This window comes from Lichenostomus cassidix, chromosome 1 (genome assembly GCF_008360975.1).
Source record: "Lichenostomus cassidix isolate B80296 chromosome 1, HeHo_3.0, whole genome shotgun sequence".
In the NCBI taxonomy this organism is placed as follows: Eukaryota; Metazoa; Chordata; class Aves; order Passeriformes; family Meliphagidae; genus Lichenostomus; species Lichenostomus cassidix.
In genome coordinates, this window is record NC_139479.1 from 81,397,555 (window position 1) to 81,413,958 (window position 16,404).

Consider the following 16,404-nt stretch of genomic DNA (forward strand, 5'->3'; position numbering starts at 1 on the left):
TTCTCTTGATTCTACTTTCAGGCTCCAAGTCATGCTGCATTCAGCCATTGTGAACATGAAGCATTTCTACAGGAGAATTAAATAAAACTGACACTACTTTTATGGTTCCCAATTTTATGTTACTTTTATTTGCGATTCAAGAAAGCATGATAGCTGGAAAAGCTAATATATAATACAAAGGCAAACAGACATTAAATATAAGATTCAGTTTTGGACACCTAAATATAGATATGAACACATGTGGTGTTTAAGTTTAAAAGACAATATAGGTATAAAGCTTACAGACAAATCCAGCTTGCTCCATGCAACTCACAGCTGTCCAGCTGAACTGTTCCCTAGCCTCCTTTGACGTCAGGGCAACCAGACACCCAGCAAACATGTAGATGTCTAAATGTATCTTAATCTGAGGTTTAACCTTGTCCAATGACATAAAATTTAGTAACTTCAAAAGTTAAGATTCAAATGCAAATACTTGCTGTTAACGCCTTATGCCTGTTAATTGACTGTAATGCTCTCACTTGTATTCAATTTGATGAAGCCTCATGGAAAACTATAAAACAGTTTGAAAAGAAATGTCAGCACAGGAACTCAAGGAGCAATAGGCACTAAGGAGTATGTGTGAAATTGTAAATCTGAACTTCACTGCCAAACTTGCATGTCTAAACTAATTCTCTGTGTTTTAGGTCCTGTACCTAATGAAAGAGTTGCCCACTTGGCACTGAAAATGCTTTGAAGCATTCAGGCTAGGACACCTAAAAGAAAGACTTATGTTTTATCAAGATTTTGATTTGAGATTCTAATGCCAAAAATAATATGGCAATTTTTGTTTGAAAAGGACTGTACTGCTTCTCTTGCCTCCCCAGGAATTCCCCCTAAAAATTGCAATGTATTCACTACGTACATATTTCCTAAAATTCTAAGATTTGTACTGCTTTCTTTCAGGATGTATTCACAAAGGGTGGCCATTTTATGCATATGGCTCATGGAAATAATTTGTTCTAATGCAGGTGGTTTTGACTAACCAACACTGGGTTCCCATTGCTGTTTTAATAGGCAAAATATTCCTTAGCATTGGAAGTGGAACTTAAAACTGCAAGAATGGCATCAAGGAACATTACTTTTTATTTTTATTGGAGACTGCATTCTCCTAACAGATGGAGAATTTGGGGTGAGATCTGAGTTCAAGCAGCCTCTAAACTTGACTTGGCCCAGAGTTCTAAAATTATTTTAAACAAATCATTTAACACACTGGAACCTCATTTCTGCTGCTCTAAAATGGAAATAATTCTCCCATTGATATTCTGAACTGTTTCCTTTGGCCTAAAAGTATCTGAGATGAAAATTAATCTCAGTGCACACAGCATGTAGTAAATCAAGCATTAATGTCAATTAGAACTCAAAATGCTGTTTGGTAATAATTACAATATACTTAGTAAGAGGAAAATACTACAGGGAGTGATATATTCTAGTACAGTGATGAATTTACACTGGCGATGTATGTGTTACTTAATTTTAAAGGCATTCAGAAATAAGAAAGAAAATGTTTAGTTTGGTGGTGATTTAAAAGGTTATAATGAACTATAGCCAGAAGAAACCAGTATTTTAAGAAAACACTTTCAGGGGGAAGCCCAGTCTTCTCAAGAATGTAACACAAAAATTCATTTTTGTGCTATTTGAAATGTTTTACTATCTGACAGAAGATTTTCCATGATTCTTCAATTGACCTTCAAGGTTCAGATAGGATTAATTTGTTCTCTCTGCACAGAACCATTGGGAATATCAGCCTGCTTTCAGAGATAATTTTCAAGCATTTCCAATCAACTGAAAACAGAAAAAACATTCAGTTATCCCTGTTTCTTCTAAGGTTTCAGCCAGTTTCCAAAGGCAGACTGCTGTCATTACTAATCCTGGGCCGCCACCTGGTGGCATCTGGGAAAAATAAATCCGTATTTCACTCGTCCCTGGGGCCAAGGGTGCGGCACTATCTTTCCCAGTGCTCCGGGAGGGCTGTGGGGTTGGATCCCTCCCTCTCCCATCCCGACAGTCAGGCAGGAGGAGAGGCAGAGATGATGGGATTTGTCCAAGCCTTGTGGGCTGACTCTGGGACTGTGTATACACACAGGAGAGTGCCTGTGATCCTCACTGTCCACCTGGGAGACTGAGGCTTAGGAAAATGAAGCACCTTGCCTACAGTCACACAGAAGGACATAAGCTAAATTGACTAAATTGATTATATTGATTAAAAAGAACCATCGAACCATTTGAGTTGGAAGGGACCTTTAAAGGTCATCTAGTCCCACTCCCTTGCAACGGACAGGGACAACAAAAGCAATGACAGAAGTAGCATTCTGAAATATAAATATTTGAAGGATTGACCAGAAAGCAGGTCACAGCAAGTTTTATAAACATGTATAATATCACAATACAACAATTCTTCACTGTAATTCTGCAATGTCAATCTTATAAGAAATTAAATCTAGATCTCTGAAGTTTAACTCACTTACTATGCTTCCTGTCTGTAAGGAATTTGACCAAGCTCCAGCTAACCAGAAATAGAAGCTTTGAGGGTACTATTTGTTCTTGTAAATCAGATTTGTCATGTTTTGAGAAACAAATTGGAAAATATTTCTGTGGAGAAATAAGTGTTTCTGAGGGATGAGACAAGAAGGAACAAACAGAGGGAAACAGACCTTTTTTTTTGTAGTCCTTATGAAATTAAGGTGTCTGGGACCCTTCACTAGACAATGGTACAAGATTAATGAGCTCTCTGCATGAAACTGGTTTTGTTTGAACATGGAAAAATGGATCCATAATAGTTATTTGTGACTAAATAAGTAACAAGGGCCTGACTGGGTGATTGCCTGGGGATATGTACATGGTCTAATTTAGTAATAATTTCCATCCCTCTATGCTCAATGAACAAATAAACAACTCTTGCAGTAAATGCTGATGCAACACTGGTAACATTAATTAGAACTTACGGAAAACATCACCACAAAACAGAAAAAAATTAGAGTTAAAAATTCTACTGTGGCTGTATCATACAGTTCTAAATATAACCTGCTTAATAGAAAATGGACTTTTAAATTTGTATTTTAACTTTTGGGTTTTTGAAAACAATGTACTGTGAAAGGCTTTGATCTCATTAGTCTCTGTTAGCCAGCCCTATTTTGCTGAATCCAACCAAAGAAAAATAAATTGCATAATTGTCCTGAAGAAATTTCCATTTCTATTATTCGGGTTTCTTGTCTGAGCTCTTCTTGGCACAGGCCTTTGAATTCCTTATCTCTTCACAAGGATAACTTCATAAGAGTCTATTTTGATTTTCTTGCAGTTCCCTGCTAACTTTCTACTTGGAGAGCTTTTTAAGGCACTGTTGGGAGGAAAGGGTTAAAAGCAGAAGAGTGGACAGGAGGATGGTAGATCCCAAAGACTTTGCAGGTGGGAATGCCGAGTCCTGGAGAATATCAGTGTGGGAAAACCCACATACTCTGCCCACTGTTGTCTATCCTGTGCCTGCCTTGAGAAATAGAATTTCTGCATAGAGATAACGTAGGTATTTTGAGGGACCTCAAGGCACTCTCACAGACATGCCTGAACTCCCTGTTTTGGGAGAGAGAAGATCAGAGCTCAGAGATCATAAAAAAGCACAGAGACCACAGCATGGTGGTAAACTCCACATGCTCTTGACAAATGGGTCAAACAGCAGCCCTGCTGCCCCTCAGGATGGACTGAGCCTGGTGGTTCCTGCGTCCCTGCTCGTGTCCCTGCCCACTTGTTGCTTTGGGATGCTCAGGTTAGCAAGGCAATAAAATAAATTTACTCTTTTTCATTTCAGATGTAGTCTTGTGGTTGCTCTGCCTGCTTGCCTGTGTTGACTCTCACAGCACCTAGACACCCTTCACTTGCTCTTTCTCATTTTTTCTTACAGCGCTTTTAAGGAACAGGTGTAGATAAAATACACTTGTGTGATCCTCACAGTGTCAGGTTACTGCCTCGCTTTGGTGATAACTTATCAGATTTTCTATATATTGCAAAACGGCTCCAGCCACCTCTATACAACTTTTTACAAAACTTCGACAGGTGGAAGGTAAATTCACCTTTCATGAAATAGGCCAAGACAATCCTTAGCAATGTAGGAAAACCATATCCAGCTTTCTAATGGATTTAAACATTGACCAGGAAAGTGCTGCTTAACCACATCACAAACCACCCAGGCTGAAGCCATCTTCCACCCTTAACTCTAACCAAATTACAGCCAAAGATGCAGGATTTACAGGGATGGAAAGAATGACAGTGGGAGGCAATGTGATACTGCAGCCTAACAGGTCTATCATTTATCTGGAATAAATAATTCCCATGTTTCAGATCTTTGTCTTAAGGCTATTGATGTGCTTCACATGAAACAGTCACATCTGTATCAATTTGGGATTGTTTCTGTTGGGTTTTTTTGGCTGTTTTTTCTTTTCTGTAAGAAATGTGAATAATGTCAATGGATATTTAACTACATTTTCAAGGCTTTCATTATCATTCAAAATCCTTTATATTCAGATTGTTTCAGTCAGATGTTTGATTGTTTGGCAGAGCCTAAAATATAAATGTTCTGGTTTTTAAATGTGTGATATCTATATACATGAAAGAAAAATTAAAAAGCTGGTTTTGAGTCTAAGTATGCAAAATACAACCTCAGGCTACAAAGCATTTTATCCACTAAAATTTGAAAAGAATTTCAGAGGGATCATCGAATTCATTAGAGACAGGGAGATAATTAACATAACCTAATTAATCTCCTTGTTGTATTGAGCCATTTGCTAAGCAGTTGAGTGCACACTAGATGGCAGTCTCAGTATAGATGATTTCATCCTACTGCTTGTTCTCCCCCAGGAAAAGCTGAAACTGAGACTCAGTAGTATGTAGTAGTAGTATTCCATTCGGAAAATGGAACCGGATGATGGGCCAAACAGTGGGATGCTTAGGTCTGCACTGTGCTTAGGTCCTCCCTGCAGTGCCACACAAGTGTAGGTAGCATTGAGCAGCAAAAAGTCTCATTCACAGCTAAATCCAAGTAACAAATTCTCTAAAACCCAAGGGCAAAATAACCAAAATATTCAGGAATAGGCTGTCTGCAGCTCGGATTTCACAACATGGAAATGAGAAAGACTTCTCTGAGTGTCCCTGCAGTACAGACGAAGAACAAGATGAAGTAGCTGGTCAGGAGAGCCCAACAGGAACACTTACAGATAAGATTTGATCTCCTCGCTGCAGTTCTCCACTGAGATCCGCTGGCCCACCTGCGAGGATGAAAGACACGAAAATGCCTTCGCCGTCTTCACCTCCCACAATGTTGAAACCAAGTCCTGTGGAGCCCTTGTGCAGGATGATTTTTCGAGGCTCTCTGTATAGAAACAAAATTATAATGTTCATCCACTCAAAGTTCTTACTGTGTAGGTATTTTTCATAGCATCTTAAGCATACTGTATTTTGCTTAAGACACAATGGCATGTTATTGTCTAAAGAAACTATTTAACAAATGATATAAATCTGTTAACTGGTGAACAGACAAGGTAGGAACCAACCAGCATTATTTTGTTTTCCTCATGGTTGAATCCAAACATCTCTATTAATTTCAGCCCATGGGACTCATCTTCACTATGTAAAGTGACAAATTTATTAAAAGGAAAAACTGAATATATTTAATAATCTAATTTATAGCAATACTACATATATATAGGTAGAATCAATCTTTATATGGTATCTTTTTATTTTAAGTTCTAGTCTTCCTTTTGCAACAGATAAACAAAGAAAAAACTTATAACTCCAGGCAAAGCAATGGCAGTTGTGTTTTTGATCCTGACAGATTTGGAACAAATAACATTTATATGATCAAGCTAATACAGCAGAATCTCATTAAAAACTCTGGTTTGACATTATCAGGATCTTACATTTGTTAAGTCACACTGCAGTTTTATCACTGAACCAGCCCAAGGGGTACCTGCTTTTGCCACACTCATTAAGAAAATTATTAATTATGATAGATATCAATAACTAATAGCAGATATAGCTCACACAGCTCTTTTCATCTGTAAATTGAAAATATGCCCTAAAGGATGTAAACATAACATGCATTTTAGTGAAGGGAAAACTTATTTCCAAAAATAGATAACTTTCCTAAGCAATCAAGGTAGCATTCTTGAGAAAATGTCCCAAATATTCTTGTTTCCAGTCCTACATATGAGGCCTCAGCCCTGGCTCTCCCTTGGACCCACAAGCACACACAAGCACACACATTCCATGTTTATTGGTACTTACCCCATCTCAAATCTCTCTAGCAATTTAATTTACAGAAAAAGCTTAAATGCTGTCATATTAGTATGTACAAATTTTAAGCCTAGCCCTGCAAGTACTCCCAAAGACATCCATGTAAGTGTCCGTGATTCCTCCCAGAGAAATAGGATGCTCTATTCATTCTCTAATTTTACAAATAAAAGTTGCCAGCAACACAAACACACACCACATACAGCAACATTCTGCAGAATGCTTCTTGTATAAAAGATTGAATATTTCCTTCATACCATATAGCAGTTCTGCATCACACAAATGGCTTTTCATTTCCATTTTGTTTTTAAAGAAAAAACAAATGGAAGAGAAGTGATTAAATGAGGGATGCTTTATTTGATTTGAATTTAATCTTGTGGCTACATGGAGAATTTATCTTGATATGATACTTCTGAAATCATAGGAATTTGTTCATCTTTGCCCAGTGCCAATATCCAAATTGATCATGATGTTAAAGTAACATCTCAACCTTCTGAAACCAAAGTTTAATGTTTTTGAAAGAGAAGACTAAAGCAAAGTATAAGTCCTACTCCGTATTGTCCTTCATCTCTTACCTTTTTTAACATTGTAAAGTCAAGAAACAGTTACAAATACTGCTATGAGCAAAAGACAGGCTGTCTTGAGTTTGTGTATTTTTGAAGTATTTTTAAAAATCAGAAAATAAAGGCAGAGTTTCTTTTGCATCATTGCTGTTGATCTGCCTTGTAGCAACTCCTTTAACACCTTGTTAAATATGTGCAGAGTAGACATACTGTGATCCAGATCTAGGAAGTCTAAACAGGTTTTTAATTAGAAGTGTGGCCTGGGGGTTGGAGCAGAACTAGGACAGTAAGCTGAAAGCATGGTTTCTTTTCACTGCTTAGCCCATGCACTGCTGAGTGTTCTTGGCAACTCATTTGTTCTTCCAGCTTTAGTTTCCTCATCCACAAAACGATATGCTGACACTTGTCATCTTCGAGTCCTGCACATCAGAAATACTTTGCAGGAGTTGAGCAACTGCCATTTATTATTTACCAGAGAAATATTGAGGAAAAAGAGGCAGCAAAGCCAAACCAATATAACTGCAAGCTCTGCTGGTGAGAAATCAGAAGAGATCTTGTTCAAAATGAAAAGTATTTTCACATATGACAGGCAGCTTGGATCAAGTAGTTGAAAGCCAGTGCCATGGGCAAAACTAGGTCAATACAACTGGGTATCTACTGAATAGTAAGCTGTGCAGCTCAACAAAATGTTGGCCCAGTTATTAATCCCTGTCTCTGATCAAGTCAGCAGATTTATGCCTAAAATGCAGCCAGTGCTGTTTTATAATTTTGGCCTTTTGACAGCAAAATTCACATTCTGCTCTTGGATGATTATGTTCAGAGGAAGTTCAGACAATAACAGGGAAATGTCAGAAGGTGTGATTAGAATGCAGTGGGTTTCTGCCCTGCTCTTCTGCTTAATGAGGTCATTTTGGTCATGACTCAAATTAGGCTGTTTAGAGGCTGACCATCCATAATGTATCTTCGTATTTCTTTCAGATCTGACTATCCTGCAGAATCTGAAAGGTGGACTCAAGAACACATAAGTGTTGTTGTCACCACCATAAAATAACCTTTAGCCATAACTGACTGCAAAAGCTATAGGAAGTAGAATGTATATGCCAATTCACCTTAATATAATGATTAAGTTTTAAAAAATATGTAATTGTTCACACTTGAGTAGCATACTTAAAATGACAACGAAAAAAATTACTTACAATGGTAAAAAATTGATATAAAATTATGAACTCGAAGTAGGAAAAATATTGCTTAAGCAAACAAACTACAATACCAGCCACTTCACAGGTGATCTTCTAAGAGTGATGCAGAAAGTAGTTGCTTGCCAATGCTTTATCAACACTCAATGAAAAGCTTAGTTTTGATAAGGCTGAAGATGAGAATATTTTATCATCTGGTATAAAAGTTACAGCCAGCCCTTAATATGATATTTAAGAAGGGCTAAGAACAGGTGTTCCAATTTTCCTTGAATATGTGGGAAGGAACAGTAGGAAGAATTCCTTTGCATCTGTTAAAAATCATTATGAATGTAGTTCCAGTACACATGAGAGAACAAAAGACAAAATGCAGGTAAATGCTGTACAGGGGATAATGGAATCAAACACTTAAAGACGACATGAGGATGGGAGAGTTAAGAAGTGAAAGAGAAATAACTCAAATGTGAACAATGCTTTCTTGCAGACAGTGCTCTCAGTTAGAACGTGTAGCTTTCTGCGGGAAACAGCAACTAAGAGAGCAGTAATTTTAGGGTAACTTATTTTAAAATGCAGGTGGGCAACTTACTTTAAAATCCTTCCAACTCAGGATATTCTATGAATATGTTTTACTTGGAGACAATAGATGGCACTCTGTAGCTACCTTGGAAAAAGGAACAGTCTGACAGGCAGTGTTTCTGAAATGCATGTTTCTGCCTTCAGCTTTAACTACTTATCCCATTTACAATTTCTTCTGTGATAAATATGGCTGAAGGTAAGTTTGTAGGTGCTAACAAAGCGTACTAGCACTTTAATTCAGTATGTGCATGTTTTATACCCTCCTGCAGCTCTGTACCAAATACAAACAGAGAAGAGCAGCAGGGGAAATCAAGCAGAAATTAGAAAGGAGTGTGAGATGAAAACATTCCTGGACTGACAGAAGGCAGCAAAAGGGAGCGGGGGGAAAAAAGAGAAGGAAAAAAAAAGAAAGAAAAGAGAAAAGGAGAGAGATCAGGATAACTGGAGACATTGCATCTGTAAAGGAGAACAGGGAAGGAAATAAAAAGGTAGGGAAAGAAGGAAGGAAGATTTACATTAATAGAGCCAGGAGTAAAGGAGCAAATAAAGTGCTGCAATCCACACAAATTTACAGGCTGAGAAATCAATGGCAGAATCAATTTGGATGGACTTGGCTACTTGCTTTAGGGAATGGATCAAAAGAGATTCTGTAAATCACATTATAAATTGCAGGTCTGATGTAAGAGCAAAGGATTACTAAATTAATACTTGAATCCAATAAGCAGTAACAAACCAGAGCAGGTAAAATGTCAGCACTTAAGAAAAGGTCTTCTGTCATAAAAATGCAATTACCAAAAATAAATCAAAGTGCAGTATTTCTCTCCTTAACAGATTTTTTTGGTTGATGCATGTTTAATTTGTTCATTATCTTGAAAACAGCAAGTGCTTTTTATTTACCACATTTGTACTGAATGTTTGGTTTGATCAGTTTACTTTTAACAAACAGAAAATGACAAGACAAAAAATGTGACTATTCTTATCATTGTTCTACAGATTGGAATCCATAGTAATTATAGATCTAATTTAAGAGATTAAAACTGGACTGATAAATGATGGGGAAGAGCTTTCTAAAAACAAGTAATTCTTATAATAATTAACGGAAAGAAAATCCATGATTAAATTGATTATTTTGTGCTGCTGGCAACATTAAAGAATAGAGTCAGTTTCAGTATTCATCTCACATTGACACAGCTCTGTCTTTCAGTTTCTTTTGTACCATCTATAAAATTGGAGTGCTGACACAGTTTTGTGCTTTTTGAAACACCTACAGAAATATTAAGCAACACTGGGTGCTTTCAAACATCAGACCCCAGAGACTTCTTGAGTTTTATACAGTCAATGAGGTATCCCAAATCTGCAGGGGCTTAGAAATATGCCTTTGATCTTGATTTGGCTGCAGGTTTTTTGTTAGTTTGTTGCTTTTTTGGGTTTTTTTTGTTTTGTTTTGTTCTTTTTGTTATTTTGGCATTTTTGCCTTCCCCTCCTCACCCCCCCCAAAAAAAAAAAATGCTGTTTGCATCACCAAGGATGTTGAAAACATACATAAATTCATGCTTATGTTGGTTTGGTGTTACAGTAACACATGTCACAGAAAGCCCATAAGAATATTTATCTTATTGCTTGCATTTGGGTAGCATCAATACCCAACTAAGGCCCTACAACCTTTTTACACTTACGTAATGCAGTAAAACCCATTCTAGCTACCTGAAGCAGCAAATAACAGGAGGGAAATTTGAAGTCTCAAGAAATTGTATTAGTTGGGTAAAGTCACACATTAGTATATCAGGCAGAAGAGCGTGCAGGGAACGGACAAGGGGAAATGCCTTTAAACTGAAGCAGGGTAGATTTAGATTAAATATCAGGAAGAACAGTTTTATTGTGAGGGTGGTGAGGCACTGGCACAGGCTGCCCAGAGAAGCTGTGGCTGCCCCATGCCTAGATGTGTCCAAGGCTGGGCTGAATGAGCGTTTGAGCACCCTGCTCTAGTGGAAGGTGTCCCTGTCCATGGCAGGGGTGTTGGAACCAGATGATCTTTAAAGTCCCTTCCAACCCATGCCATTCTGTGATACTGTGAAGAAAACCACCCCAAATCTAAGGCATCAAGGACCCTTCTCTTGAGCAAAAAGAGAAAAAAATCTGTCTGTACTGCTCTCATCTATTGTTTTATTGCGATATCACTTCTGTTGCATCTCAGCTTTTACTGAGTTGTTATTACCCTCTTAAGCTTGGCAAAATCTTTCCATTCTGATGTGAAACAGCTCCACCCCTTGCTTTCCTCCCCACCCCTCCCTCTCATCTGCCTTGGTTGAAGTTTCCAAAGCACCAGGACCTGGCAGTGGTAGGGAGCTGAGAGACCTTCCTTTCTCCAGTTCCCAGTCCTTCACCACCCCAGAACGCCTGCACACATCAGTGTTGACCTGAGCCTGTGAGGTGTGATACCTGATAGTGCCTTTAATGAGTGTTATCCTACTTTCAATTATGATTGAAAATAACAAAAATAAGGAAGCCTTCCTCTTATCTACTGCTGTCACATTGACTGTCACAGTCCAGAGGGGTAACTCTGCCTTCATAAACTGACACAATGTTTTGGCTTTGTGCATAGTGTTTATTATTAGTACCTGTAATCAATTAGTTACTTATTATTTAATTTTAACAAATATTGGTATACTAACAACTAAACATTCAGCCTTTAAAAAGGTGTTCATTTATCAGATCACATAGCAAAATATCACTTGGCCTACCAGAGTTACCCTGTCTGCTTGAAACAAGTATTTTGTCTGTTTATTTGACTATGGATTCCTTGCCATCTCTTGTTCATTGAATGTGCAGAAGCAGTGGTTTATTCTAACTTTAATACTGACTAAAATTTTAATGCATTTATTTTGGAAACACCATGCCTAAATTATCACAAACTTCAAAGTATATTTAATGTGAGGGAACCTACCAAGGGTCAGGCTTCAACATGGCTGATGCTGTAGGAAGACCCCTGGACTTGAGCAATCTTTCATTTTGTATTTTGTAGAAAAATTAAAGCCTGAGCACCAGGCAAAGTTTTCTGCTTGCAGATAGCAAGATGGAATTGGCACACAGGAATAATCTTTCTTATTTGAAAAACCAGTTTGCATTTTTATCATGACACCTGACATTTACTTTAAATGCACAGGAGTCTGTCTCCTGGGTTTGAGAAATCTCATTGATTTCTAGAGTGATGATGTGGGACAGCTAATACACTCTTTAGCTCTATAGGGGATATGATTATTCCCGTCTGCTTGTTCATTTATCCTTTGTCTCACTTGTCTCTCTTCCCTGTTGCAGAAGGTATATTATTTATATGTTAATTATCAAAATTAATCCTGAAAACTGCATCTCTGTTCCACCTACTACACCCAGCACAGGCAACTCCAATCGAGAAAGGTTTGCTTTGCATCCAGCTTTTAAAAACTATTGGTTCCATATTGAAACCACTGTTTTAAAAACTATTACTTACAGCATTCAATAGCTCTATTTACCATGAATGCTCCAGCTTTACAGTTTGTAAACAAAGCTGGATGAGGTGGAACTGGTGAGAGGCAACAGAATTGCACTATCAGGAGACAGGAAGTATTCAAAGCTTCAGAGAACACCTAAAAATAGCAGTGCCTCTAAGCCATGTTTCGAAATATCAATACACAGGCCGCTAGTAGCAAGCATCTGAAATGACTTTATAGAAGACACTTTTGAAACACAAAGCAGTCTGTAATATCTGTCCTATTCAGAATAAAAAATTTTATCCTTAGTCATGGTTCAAATGCTGTTTATTATATATATTTCAAATACTCAGTCATATTGATAAATAGGTATAATATTTCTATCAAAATAGTCGATCAAATTAGTTGAAATCCCAGTTCTAAGAGTTGGCTGGTAGCATACAAAATTCAATTTATTTTGTAAATAAATGCAGATGCCAAAAGCAGAGAGAATAGCAGTCAGATGTCAGTAACATTAAAAGATTGTGCATTAGTACAGCAGGATTTTAAAAACACCCAGGGCTTTGTTTTCAACCAATGTTTTTCCAATTTTGAACAATCATATCTAAGATTATTCATTAAAAGAACTAGAAAAAACTCAAAACAATATTTTCAAATCCAAATTTTAGAGTTTTCTTGTTTTATAAACCATGCAAATAAAGCATTAGGGAAGTTTCTAAGGATTACCTCAAACACCTCTGAAGTTCATGCCTTTGTACACATAATAAATCTGTACACCTCACATACAGTTACTACACTGTGAAGAATATATGGCTTGAATATAAAGGAAAAATAACCTTTAAAGACATCTTCATTTTTTCCACCTGGCTACTCATTTTGTTGCTAGACATGAAGTCCACAAAAGCCCTCTCTTATAAAAAAATTAATTGTTTTATGTGTTCATCCATTACCTACTTCAAAAAACTACCCAAGTTTTTTAAAAATCTATTCTGGCCAGCTCAATTATCACATATTCAACAGGGTGGAAAGGACTAAATGCCAGAAAATGCAATTCCCCCTGTATTTCTTTAACCCTCCCAAATTTAATTTCTCATTCACAGGACCCAGTAATTATATCACTTCAGTGACTCCACAGTCAGTCAGACAGAGCAGCACACAGGGTACAAATGTCAGTGTGTGCCAGAGATGCCTTGCAGGTAAAGCAGCTGTTTACAAAGTCCATCTCAAAAGCAATATAGTGATCCTCCTAAATACAGGATTCTACTTATAGGAACACAGTTCCTAAAAGAGAAAAATAACTTTATTTTGACCTCAAATTCTATTAGCTGTAAACATACTTAGCAGCATGGAATCCACAAAAACATCAGAGTAAATCGAGCTTTAACATAATGAAATATTTAGGGCTGAGCTGATTACTCATTTCTGCTCAGCAGTGGAAATGGCTAACAATCCCACTTTCCTATGTGAAATGAAATATGACGCAGTGTAAGTTGATTAGTAATAATTACAAGCCGATGTTCTTCTACCTCCTGAACAACAGGAGACCTGTGGTATCAGTTGGAGATTTTCTGCGCTCTAATGATTCACACTCAATACATGCAAGTTGTCTGTGTGGCCACTACAGATTCTCCAATTCATCTAAAAATTCATTTAGACAGATTGGTTTCCAAATTTCAGTAGGAGTTTAAAGTTTCAGGACGACTTCTGAGTTGTTCCAGTAGACCAAGTCAGACATCATAATAGAATTTCCTTCCTTAAATCTCAAATGAGCAAATTATTTTTTTTTTCATTCCCTACTCTTTTTCACCACCAAAATTGTTCTTGAAGCTCAGTTTTATTTCAGACATTAATTTATTCATGAGATGATTTGAAGAAGAGTCAGGGGAATTTATTATGACTCTGTCTTTGGATTAGAGAGAGATAAAGAAAAGAACTCCAAAGGACAGTGTTTAAGCACTGAGACTATTTGTCTGGAATTTGTGCAATCTCCACATTTTTGATAGTCACAGCTTCACTGGACAAGACCCTGAGCAACCTGATCTACCTTAGATTGGCCCTGTTTTGAACAAGATGGCTGGATGATAATGAAAGCTTAATTTATAAAAATACCATCCAGATGATAGCCCTTGAGCCACATGTACCTTTCTGGAATAATTCCATTATTCAATCTAATTTTCAATGAATAATTACCATAGCTGTTTTACATATTTTAAAGAATCAATTTTTTAATCACAGATCTAGATAAGAAATTAAAAACTGAGAGTTGTGAGAAAACCATTTCAGGCTTCACTTAGGACAGGATTATTTCACATTGACGACTTTATTTTCTGACTGCACCACAGTACAGCTGCAACAGAAACTCAAAGACAACAAGATGACATCTTTCCTCTGTGGAAACTTCATAGCCTCAGTTTTATCACAAGAAAGAAAAGCTTTGAAATATGACCTGAGAGCAGCTAATGACAAGTTATTACCCATGCCTATGATGTTCCGCATTTCTATGAGAGGGAAGAAAAATATTGACTTTTTAAAAAACTATGTCAGTCAGGGCAAAAAAAAAAAATTGTCTTCCTGTGTTAAATATCAACCTTTCTAATATTATAAAGATGCAAGAACATTAACTGTAGTTGTGAGTTATTCACATTTTATCTTAGTTTTACTTTATTTTAGTTAAAACTGAGTCAGCTATGTACCCAGAGCTATGTTCTACAATTAACACATTCATACACACAAATATTCACTGGCACTGGTTTAATATTCTCTGTCAGTACTTCTTCATCCTTAGTTTTGGACATTGGGTTGTCAAAAAGAACTCATGCATGCATTCAGAAAACAGAGTAAGACTTCACTGGGCGTTTCCATGATTAGTGGGAACCCTTTCACAGCTAACACAAATAAATATTAACACTAGCCCAGTGAGATGAACTGAAGAAATTGCATCCAATACATCTCCATGATAGATAGTCTCATCTCCACAAAAACGAAGCCTTTCACTGTAAGTACCAAGAAAGGATCAGCACTAATTTGAAACTTCCTTGCTTCATCTCACAGACTTAAAGACTGTGGTGAGCAAACCCACATCTGGCTAATAGCTCTGTGTATGTGGGTATTCAGTGGTATGTGGCACCTCTAGAGCAGCTTCAACAGAGAATCATCTTACCCTTCCACAGAAATGGTCCTCTGCAAGCTCACTGTGGGTGGACGCGTTGCAGTGCTGTGCTGGGAATGACTGTATGGCCAAGGAAGAATAAAGAAAAGCATTTGTTAAAGAAATAGAAGTTTCTGTAGCTCTTACTGTCTCTAGCAGTTTAACTAATGTCAAAATAGATAGAACAATCAGATTGTTTTACACGTGCCTAAAGCATTTTGACTTTCAGTGATGCTCATCTGTTCAAAAGGGCTTAATTGTACAATCTGTCTTGTTTAAATTTAGCTTTCATTTCTCATTAAGAGCAGAAAATTAAGAGAATAACTCCCCCTTATCTTTCTTATTAATTTTTTAATACATATATATTCACACACAGAGTTTAGTAATTTAAAATAACTTAAACACTAATTATTCCACTAAACATACTAAACATAAAATGCAAATTTAATTTCAGAAGAAAAGGTAAAACAGCAAATGATAATGTAATCAATCTAATTCTCAGTAAAAGAGGACATGCACTGTTTAGAATTGCACCCTGATGTAACTTCAACACTAATTCTGTAACATTTTAAGTAGCTTGAATCTTTCCACATGGATTTTTATTAATCTAGGTCACATTCAGGAACAAACATGATATTTTTCTAAGCAAAACACAGACTCTCTGAAAGAAAAAGCTTTTGATTGAAAACCCTGAGGACTAATGGCTTCTCATGGTTATACTGACATGACTAAGAAACATGAATCATAATTATCATGTTGAAACTACACAGTATGTGTTAACTTCAGTATTGTACTATGGTATAATAGTATTGTAAATACAAATGGAAAACAACAGAGCATCAGTCAAAGGCAGTTTTCTGATAATAAATTGTACTCCTTATCCAAGACAACCTGTTTAAATAAAGTATTAAAAAGCAGAAGCATCTGGGGGTATCTTCTGAATAGTTTAAATGACTACAGCACATAGTGAGGCCCAGTATTAATAATGTGAAGTACACAATAAAAATAAATCGTTATGTCAGTTTTATATCACTGATTCTAACAACTGAAGACTTTGTATTGCTTGCAAGCTTTGTATACATCTCAAGCTGCTTGTTCAGAAGAAGCACATCTTATTTTCAACAGAAGCCTCTTCATTTGAC

The 16,404-nt window shown here is 36.8% G+C and overlaps 1 protein-coding gene across 16 annotated transcripts in view; it reads right to left on the reverse strand.

The window, feature by feature from the left end:
* DLG2 (discs large MAGUK scaffold protein 2) overlaps positions 1-16,404 on the reverse strand; it is a 981,187-nt gene that overhangs the window by 211,356 nt on the left and 753,427 nt on the right. For all 16 annotated transcript variants that reach the window (XM_085065660.1, XM_085065786.1, XM_085065682.1 and 13 more), the window contains 2 exons: positions 15,275-15,343; positions 5,239-5,395 (listed from right to left, as the gene is read on the reverse strand). In XM_085065660.1, the coding sequence (XP_084921786.1) occupies positions 5,239-5,395; positions 15,275-15,343 (226 nt within the window). The remainder of the gene's footprint in view (positions 1-5,238; positions 5,396-15,274; positions 15,344-16,404) is intronic.